Source organism: Montipora foliosa, chromosome 2, assembly GCF_036669935.1.
Source record: "Montipora foliosa isolate CH-2021 chromosome 2, ASM3666993v2, whole genome shotgun sequence".
Classification (NCBI taxonomy): Eukaryota; Metazoa; Cnidaria; class Anthozoa; order Scleractinia; family Acroporidae; genus Montipora; species Montipora foliosa.
Genome location: NC_090870.1, coordinates 23,004,112 through 23,014,111, shown reverse-complemented (window position 1 = coordinate 23,014,111; position 10,000 = coordinate 23,004,112). Strand labels below are relative to the sequence as shown.

The 10,000-nt window shown below is 37.0% G+C and overlaps 1 protein-coding gene across 1 annotated transcript in view; it reads left to right on the top strand.

Annotated features, from left to right (window-relative positions):
* Positions 1 to 10,000, top strand: part of LOC137992692 (probable E3 ubiquitin-protein ligase HERC1) — a 151,866-nt gene that overhangs the window by 73,251 nt on the left and 68,615 nt on the right. Inside the window, exons 23-29 of the mRNA XM_068838173.1 lie at positions 1,595 to 1,836; positions 2,549 to 2,582; positions 3,627 to 3,892; positions 4,506 to 4,724; positions 4,852 to 4,969; positions 5,745 to 5,988; positions 8,812 to 9,220. Coding sequence (XP_068694274.1) covers positions 1,595 to 1,836; positions 2,549 to 2,582; positions 3,627 to 3,892; positions 4,506 to 4,724; positions 4,852 to 4,969; positions 5,745 to 5,988; positions 8,812 to 9,220 — 1,532 coding nt within the window. The remainder of the gene's footprint in view (positions 1 to 1,594; positions 1,837 to 2,548; positions 2,583 to 3,626; positions 3,893 to 4,505; positions 4,725 to 4,851; positions 4,970 to 5,744; positions 5,989 to 8,811; positions 9,221 to 10,000) is intronic.

The window sequence follows — 10,000 nt, the reverse complement described above, 5'->3', positions numbered from 1 at the left end:
TACAGGACGGCACAGATATAAAGGTACTTTGTGTGTCAACAATAAATGAATATTCGGAGGGTGGTTTAAAAAATGATTGACTTAGAGTGTGTGGTGAAGTCAGATGGTCAAAAAGAATTTTCAATAATAATGATGGAATATGGAAAAGATACCGGTATTTGCGACACAAATTACACCCCTTCGGTGGCTTTTTCTTCATGAATTGTAATTATGATATTAAAGACTATGTAATTTGTTCTCAGTTTTACCACGAACTCCTGTTACGGTGGTCAGAATTTCGTGAAACTTTTCCTTCAGAAAAAAATTAGGAAAATATGATTTGGAATAATAGAGAAATATGAATAGATAAAATTATACCAGTGTTTTACAAAAATTACTTTTATTCTGGAGTTGTTTACACGCATAATCTATTATTAGACCTTGACAACAGACAATCTTACAGCAAGCTCTCCTAAGTAATAAGGAAAACTAACTTTCTGACAAGAAGTTGTCTCTCATTATGTCATATTAATTATTTTGTTTACTTTTCATTGCATTTGAAGTGACATGGTTTTTGTATCTTTTTATTATTATTATTAATATTATAGTTATTTAGTTATTTATTTATTCTTTGCATTATTGTTTTCCTTGTGTTTGCCCGTCTTTTATCTTTATATTTGTGCCTTCCTGAATCGACATTTTCCTTTATACATAAAATTGTGGATAACGTTATCCACCAAATAAATCGCTATCCAGCAGATAAACACTAGCAAAACCAATGAAGTTATCCAGTGGATAGTGATTTATCCAATGGATAGCACTATCCACCCTTCAAACAACTGGGGCCTGTAGATTAGCTTCATAGTTATTTTGCTATGGGGCATTGTACCTTTCTTAAGTCTACATGTATTACTTATTTCCTGTACAAATAGCTTTTTGTTGTTGTTGTGTTCTGGACTGATTTTGAGTCTTTTTGGTATTTTTTTATAAATTCAACGAGCACACCTTTCGCTGGAAAAAGTTTTATATGGAATAATAATGCAACAATACCCTTTATTTAATTTACTTAATTACTTCATTATAAGTGGAAAATTGTTTTTGTGGGACTGCAGAAGATGCCAAATTAATCTAGATATAACTGGCCTTGGAACAAAATTGTTCTCAAATACAAAACAATAATAAATTAATGTAAACACGAAGGACTATTTTCAAAAGAAATTGGTGCTCACACCAACTCAATAAATCTATTTGTCTGTTGTTCAATAATTGTTGCTGTTGTTGTTTTGTGCTCTTGGTCTCAATTTTCTTTTTTTACCCTGGCCTTCTTGTATATTTTTAAAGCGAGTCAGTGACTACACATAGGGTACATGTACTTACAGGGTATAATTGTAAACCTTTTTTGATCTTTAACATAAGAGCCAACTTCAATCTGTAATTTTCAGAGAGTCCATAATTATTAAAGAAAAAACAAACAGTTATGGTCTTAATTATTATTTTTTTTTAAAAGAGCTTTTTTGTCTCAGAATTATTTTTTTTAGAGTGAAGGTTGATGTGTGGTTTGTATAGCACCTGATAATGTTATTGTTATTCGTTTTCTCATTTTCTGCGGTATTAGGAGTTGACTGCTCCTCTGACCATGCTTTTGTGGATTCCTGTAAAGCAGTGTTACAACGTTGCATCTTCCTTCTCCTTGGTGTCCAAACTTCATTTCCAGTTGACCAGGAAAAATTAGCTTTTCTTCAAAATTTAAACAAAGAATCATCAAGCACTTCATTGTTTTGGGATGTGGGCAGTGGCTTAGACAGTGCAACAAACACAGCTACAGACACGCCATCTTCAAGTAGCATAAGCAGTCAAGTATGACATTAAGCAATAGTCTTTTACTATCACGTAAAATACATGACATGTAAAAGAAAACCAGAAATGTCACAGGCAATATTTTTCCATTGTTGATAGCTTAAAGTGCCCCTGTGATCAAAAAAACAACTTCCTTTTTTCCTTCAGATTTTGAAAGTGTGTTTGCTTAACACCTGACTGGCAAAATTTTGAGCTTTGATTTTTATCCAAAGGCCGTTTACTTTGAGTGTAAGTTTTGGATTTCACGGTCTGCCATTACTCACGTTCAAAACTGACCGATTAAGAAACTAGTAATTATATAATAATTTTATTGCTTTATGCATTAGTTTCATAATTTATCTGTAAGTGAGTTTTTTGGGTACTTTGGTAGTTTATAATAAAATTTTGGTTTGATCACACCAGGAGTCTCATGAGTGGGAGAAAGGAAGGAGGTTCTCTCTTCTCTCTATTTTGATTACATTGCCCTTATTTTATCAGTAGTTTTTTGGGCAGCTTATTGAATATACCAAGCACTGTTTTTTTTCCAGTGGAATTGGTTGTAAATAATAATTTATCAACACAACTAGGAATATCCACTGTATACACTGTAAGTCCATGCATTAGGTTTGTTGCTGAAAATAAAGTGCTTGTTACTAACAGAAAACTTGTGGTCAGGCACACTGCTATACTCCAATCTGAAGGTCCCTAATTCTCATTTGTGTTTTCTTGAAAGGATGAAGATTCTAATGAAGGACTGCCATCTGAAGGTGTAGTATTTTGAAAGAGTCATTTGCCCTTTATTATTGGTTTCTTGCATACCGGGTGTGATCCATTCGGACAAACATTTTGGTTTGCGTTTTCAAAATTTCCAGCCGTCAAATGGAACAGTAAAATCCTGGTAATTCCAACATTTCAGAAAAATGGTCAACTTCGAGAGGTTGGCCAAAATTTTCGAAATGAATGATCCGAAAATTGCTGTTCCGTTTGATTCTGAATCGAAAATTCTGATAATTTTTTCCCCAAAGGTATCGCGCCCCGAGGAAATTTCCGGAATTTCCAATATTTCGGGAAAATGGAAAACCTCGATATGTTGACCAAAATTCTCGAAATAAACGTTTTGGAAAAGACTTGCATTTTATTCTAGGCCGAAAATTGTGGAATTTTTGCCCAAACGGATCGTGCCCACTATCTTTTGGAATACTGACACAGTGACATCACTAGCTGCTTACATTTCCCCTTTTGTTCCAATCATCATTCTCAAGGCCATTATGCAAAACCATCGACATTCACTGCACAGCCTCAAGGGTACATGGTCACTCTCAGTAAAACATTACAATTTATTGTCTTTCTAAAATCCAGAGGAGAAATAAGGCCTTACTGTCAGATAACGTCTTTGTTTTTTGGAAACATAATAATTAACCAATAAAGATGTCAGTGCTTAGACAATACCTTGATCTGTTTTCTGTGATAGTCCACCTAGGCCGCAAACGAGGAAACATTGTTGGGGAAACACAGGTTTCCTGAAATGCCTCCTCGCCGCGCAACCAAGGAAACATTTGCTGAGGAAGCAAATTTTGCTTCGCAACAAATGTTTCCAGGGGTGGAAAACGGGGAAGCATTTCCTTCCGCAACATTGTTTCCTTGTTTGCGGACACTTCTGCACTCAGGATTTACCACTAAAAAAAAAACCCATCACATCTTGTTATTTTAATGTGTCAAGAATAACAGGTGTATCTCTTCAATGGTTGAAGTTTAGTTCAAGCATTTTGTTTTTAACTCATTAAAGAAAGCAGCATATTTTGTGCAAACAGGATACCTGCCAAAAGTTGACTCCATGAAGGAAGTGTTGCGACATGTGCGCTTGGCGAGAGTGAAAACCTCCACCCAATGCAGACAGAGCAAAGTCGGTGGGAAAGACTCAGTTGTGAAAACGATGGCAACAAATGTGATATCATTTATAGCCGAGGGAATGCAAAGCAATGAAACACACAATGAAGTGCAGAACACTCATGTTCAGTTCCGTTCATCTCCACCGGCTGTGGCTGCCGCCATGGGAAATCAACACATCAGGGCCCAAGTTAGTTATTAAAGTTTGTCTTGATCTGTTTATGTAAACAATGTTGGAATGATTGGCTGACATGATAAATCAATAAGCTATCGAAGTCTATTAATATCATTATACAGTACTGCTGTACTGTTTGCAACCTGGGGTAAACCTCTTGAAGGAAGAAGACTTCAAGTGGTAATTCCTTCTGAACTTTCCTTGCATACAATGCAGAAAATCGTACATGCTGAATCAACGACTCCTCACAGGATCCTTTCAGGATCAATGAAACATAGCAATGATGTAACAGAACAGAATAAAGTTTAAGAATCCCGAGCCATTTGGCCATTTACAGGCACATCCAAGAAATAATTAACTGAGGTCTGCCTGGTAACAACTTCAGCTTTACCTTTAGCTACTTCTACAGTCTACTACTACAGTAGTCTTGAAGCCGGGATCTTGATGCAGACATTCTTGGCCACACTACCTCCTTTACTTGCCTCCTTTTCGTTACTTATAGCTCTCTGAACAACAATCTAACAATAAATATTCCAATGATCTATCATTCTCCTTTCCACATGATCTGCATTGTGTTGTGGGGAAGGAAGGCTGTTGTTGTTCTGAAATGAATTCTTTTTGGTCATAGGCAAGATTAAGTGCACTGAAACAAATTCTTGCTCTCCTTCATTCTGGAGAATGCAACCTTTCTGGAGCATTGGAGGAATCTTGTGGCTCCACTCTTAACCTGAACGATCTTTTGATATCAGCTCAGCTACAATTGCTTCTGGGCACTCTTGGTCCAGAGGTAATGCAGGTGTCAACACAACTAAGGGAGAGTGAAGGCTTTCTGCTCTGTCATTACCAGGTTTGCATGTTTCCCTAAATGTTTTGGTTTTAAGTCAAGGGTGTTTTCTCTTTGAATACCATACGCAACATTGAAAAATAAAACAATAATGTAAGAATAATTATTGCTGCTGTCTACATCCCAACAGGATGACATAAAAGCCACCAGTAGGAAACTTCAGGATGAGATTCAAGAAGCAGTGCATTGTTTGTATCAAAGCCTAGTGGCAATCCTGCAGAAAACAAATGATTCAGCATTTGGAAAAGGTTTTTTTTTTTCATCTAATTGTTGTAAATTGTTTCTGGTTTGCATTGTAATGTCTTTTCAAATTGATACAAGGCTGGTGTAGTTACATGTAGGTTGTTTCGTTCCATTGACAATCTTTGAGCATAAAAATGAACGTTGGAAAGTAGAGGAAACAGCTAGCATTGTAATTTTGGAGGTGCCATTTTATGGAGGGACCAATATTAACTGTGCAACTCCCTCTTAAATGTGTTTTGAAAACTCAAATTGCCGTGTCTTCCTTTAAAATGAAGATACAATCTCTGTCCTCTTCTCTGTCCTCTTTTCCAATATAATTATGATTGTTTGAGTACTGACCCTGTAGACATTGTGTCATTATGATACAAGAACTGATGCACTAGTTGATTTTTATAACCAAAATAATGTCACATTCCTGTCATCCGTTGACCTCGCCAAGTTCGACCTACTTGTACCTACGCGGACAAAATTTTGTCTATGGATAGTGTTGTCCACCTTTTGAAAAACTGGGGCCAGGGCAGTTCTTCTTTGGTCGACATAAGAATAACAATGCACAACTTCAGCAAGTTTCTCAGAAGACTGTTGCGCCAGCAATGGCAGTTTTGTTTACTTTATAATAATGTCACGCTAAAATTATTGTATCTACAAGTGTGACCCTACCGTTAAACGCATTGTTTTAATTATCTTGGAGAAGTTCGGATGTCATCAACATCTTGGGACATTTCAGAAATTACTTTTCTCAAGTGTGACCCGGGCCTTACAAAAGTTGTTTTGTTTCAGGTGCTTGTGAACGTCAACAGCTCCTTACAATATTTGCTTTGAGCAACAAATACCAGCCATCAGACGTTGCTTTAGCTATCTCATCACAGCTTCATTCCATTGTTTTTCAAATGAGTCAAGGGAGCCTTCTCACCATCCAACCTTGTCCATACCAAAAAACATCTTTAGCGAATATTTCCCAGCTACCAACTATCCTTCAGGTGGCCTCATTTAGACTACTGCAACTGATTGCTGTAACGACTGGGTCAGTTACTTGTTAATTTTGTTGTCATTTGTAATTTGCAATGGTTTTAGCATAAGAACTTTTAAGGACGGTGCCCAATAATTCAAAGGTATTTTTGCCCAGGTTTATGATTGCGCAGAAAATGTAGATCTTAACAAGTGTTATTGAATGCATTTTGCAAAGATATTTGATAAATAATATTTGTAAAAAGCTTTAAAATACAAAGCAATGTATGGCGTTCTTTCTCAAATTGAAGCTTAATTATCTCTCAAAAATGCGTGGTTACCCCCAATTTTCTCTTTGGATACCAAGAGTACTTACCAAGATCTACTATTTCCGGATAGTTTTAAACCGCGCAAAAATATCCCTGTAATAAGCACCACCCATAGGAAATCCGAGTATCTCGAGGTGCGCAGAACGTATGCGCAATAACAATAGTAGGCGCCGTCCTAATAGCTCCCCATACATTGTAAGCACAGTCAAATGCAGGGTGTTTTCACCTGGCATTAGCATGGCTATACCAATTTAATCCTCTGTGACTTCAAAGACTTAACTTTTCTAGGATTTCTGGGGGACAAGGATTGGCACAGTGGTGACGATCAAAATTTGTCCAGACTTGATTCACAGGTTCAATATCTGGGTGGTATTTGTTGGTTCTCTACTCTGCTCTGAGAAGCTTACTTTTGATTTGACGAGTTTTTCCCTCTCATAAAATACCAACATTCGATTTGATATGCTTTAAATTCCTGTGATTTTATTAGATCATACATGTACATTTCCCCCAATAATTATTAGTAGAGCCCTTGAGCTCAGAGCTAAATAACTGATGGATACTTGATTGCTGTGGTTGTATGATTATCATCAGTATTTTAAAAACCGGTAAGAATTATTATTAATTAAAACAAACATAAACGAATATGAAGTTCTAACGACAACTACTACAAGACATTCATTACCTACACTCCTACTGTCGCGTGACAGAGATTAAGAAACGGTCCAGATAAGAACGATAGCAACAACGGCAACAAACATGTTGGAATTCAATTGGAATGTAAAAAGTTGATAACTTTTCTATTGTCTGTACTTACTTCTGATTGGCTTAAACAGCAAAAGGTAACAAAACTTCATAAAGCAGTATTATATTCATCCTTACTTCCCAACCATTTTCTTTATAACAAAATCTGGTCTCAGTTTGAATACCACAAAAATCGTTTGTGGGGAACATGTAAAATTGTAAACATTTCTTGGCTTTTGTTTTTAACTCTTGTGATTGGTCAAAATCTTTTAACAGAAAAAACACCCTTTCAAAATGAGCTGTAAATGAATTTTAGTGCGTTAACGGCCTTCCTGTAGGTTTATGCATTCTCTGTGTAAAAAGATAACATTCCTATGTGGGGAAAGCACCGTTGCCGCATAAGAAAAGAAATTAGGCAACTTTAGCAACGGCGACGGCGACGGCTACGAGAACGTCACAAATTTGCATATTTAGTGAGCAAAAACAATAGTTTTGGACGCCACGCACGTGCCTTTTTCACTTTTGTCCATTTCTTTGCCGTCGTCAGCAACACAACAACGTGAAATAGCCATATTTGAGGTTTTATGAAGAACGTCAGCACTTGAAGAGAAATTTTCTCCCCTAAATTAAGCGCCATTCCTACCAGTGTCATTTTTGAGGAACTACCACACCCTTGACATATTAAAAAGGTTGAAATAGTCACGAAGCAATTACAATAACGGGAATTTATATTTGAGATGACATTCTTGTTGCCGTCGCCGTCGTCGTTGCTTAAGTTCCCTATTGCTATCCACCTTACACGGATCATTACTTAATACTGAGCAAAATAATACCGGAAGAGAGCTGTTTTAAACAATCGTTTTGCTGATTTTTGACCAATAGAAATAGGAGTAGCATTCCTGTAATAACATCCAATTACTGTTGGGCAAACGTTCCTATGTTTATTCTGAAGGGAATGGGATTGAGATGTTGCAGGGATGCAATAAGAGTGCCGTAATTATGTTGCTCAGATACAAGAGATAGGGTGAAATTGGATGGCTTACCGACTAAGATATGATCATAAAATAGTTGGCAGGTAAAAAAGTTAACAATGCCAGAGGTGTTTCATTATTATTATCCCACAATACGTACCCATGGGTTAGGTAAGGATATACAAGTGCATAGTACATGCTGATAAGACACTGTTTTGTAACATGACGTTTTAGTTTTGTAATAAAATTTAAACTTTTGCTAATTTTACTACTTATATAATCAATATGGTCATGCCAAGACAAAAGCAATCAATAACTAATCCTAAACATTTTATACTTTATGCTGCTCCAAACACTGATCTGGCTGGGTGTAAATTATTGTTGATTTTTTGTCTTGGCTGAAATATTAAGTATTTCGTCTTGTGTAAATTCAGTGTTAGTTTATTTGAACATAGCCAGTCATAAATGGCTGGCAATATTTATAATTATCTGGATCGTTTGAGTTCTTTTATAGTAATGATAGTTGGAATGGCTTACTTCTAGATGTACCTGTACGACATTCAAAAGTCCTCCCTTCAGCGCACAATTTTGTTTAATGCTACAAATTTCTCCATAGCTCTAGAACTCAAGAATGCAATGATGAGCTGCCCCTTGCCATGGATGGAGTAGTCAATGCCTCTCAATGTGCATAGCACTATGCAACAGCGTTTCATTGACTTTTACCTCTTACCATAGCTTCATAGCGTCACTACTTTTTCCTCAATTGACTTCAGAACTTTTAATTTTTATCACTCATCCTGAAATGACCAGTCATTTTTTTGTACTTGTGTCTGATATGAAATTTCTCCCTTTTTTTAGGAGGTTTGCTGACAAGTTAAGTGATGATACTGTCCAAAGTGTTGTTAATCTTTTATTCGATCAACTGAAAGTACTGATAGAGAACACCAGTAAGCTGATTTGTTCAGTGGTTCCTGAAAGCGTTGGTGAAATCGATCCTAGTCAGCAGAGAGGTGAAGTTTTCCAGGAACTGAAACAAAATGAAGCAGCACTGTGTTACTTTATTGCATTTTTGCGCAGAGTTGCATCAACTCAAGTGGCACAGAATAAGCTTGTTTCCACTTCTTGGATTGATTTATTTATGGGCATTATATCATTCACCCATAATGGGAAGGAATGCACTCAATTTGGCCTGCGAGCACGAATGCTGACTCTACTCTTGTTGAAATTTGTTCTTCCTGCCTGTGAAGATGAGATATTGATTGAAACAGTGAGTACAAAATTAGTGTTTTTTCAACCCCAAAACATGTCAATTAGTAAAGTTCTCATTAGTATAATTCTCATTATATTTCACAGATTCCGCTCGAAATATATGAGGCAACAAATGGTAGTTTTTAACGCTGCTAATAAGAGCAATAAAAAATAGCCATGGTTCCTCGTAACAAAACGTTTTAATAAGATATACTCAACAGGAGAATAGCTGAGGTTACTTGAAGATCTACTTTGACGATAAGGCCCCAGTAGCCAAGTCTGAACAAAACAAGGGCTTATAATAAAAGGTTCTGAAAGTTGAAGGAGAAGACCAGTCGGCCATTGACATGATAGTCGACAGCGGGACAAAAGCATTGGCAGCTGCAGACGTACATGCACCACGCACAGAGTGAGCTTTAAAAATTTGACTGTCTATTCCTGCAGCACTCATTATGGTCCGTAACCAACGCCCCAAGGCGTAGTAGGTGTGACCGGTTTTTGGGGGCGTTTAAATGAAATAAACAACTTATCGGTAAGAGAAGCGCGTCGAACGTTCCTGGATAATTGCACATATTGTCTGTTAAAGGCATTCCACAGGACATAGCTTCTTGTCTTGATCAAAGCAGGCAAAAAAGGCTTCCGCTGGTTTATTTTCACTGCCAGTTTTTCGAGGGACAGTGAGTTTGAAAGACACCCCTTCTGGAAGGACGCTGCAATACCTGAGATCCAGGGAGGCCAAGGTGGAAATCCGTTCAGGACAGGTTGAAGCGAACAGGGTGACTTACTTCATTGAGATGGA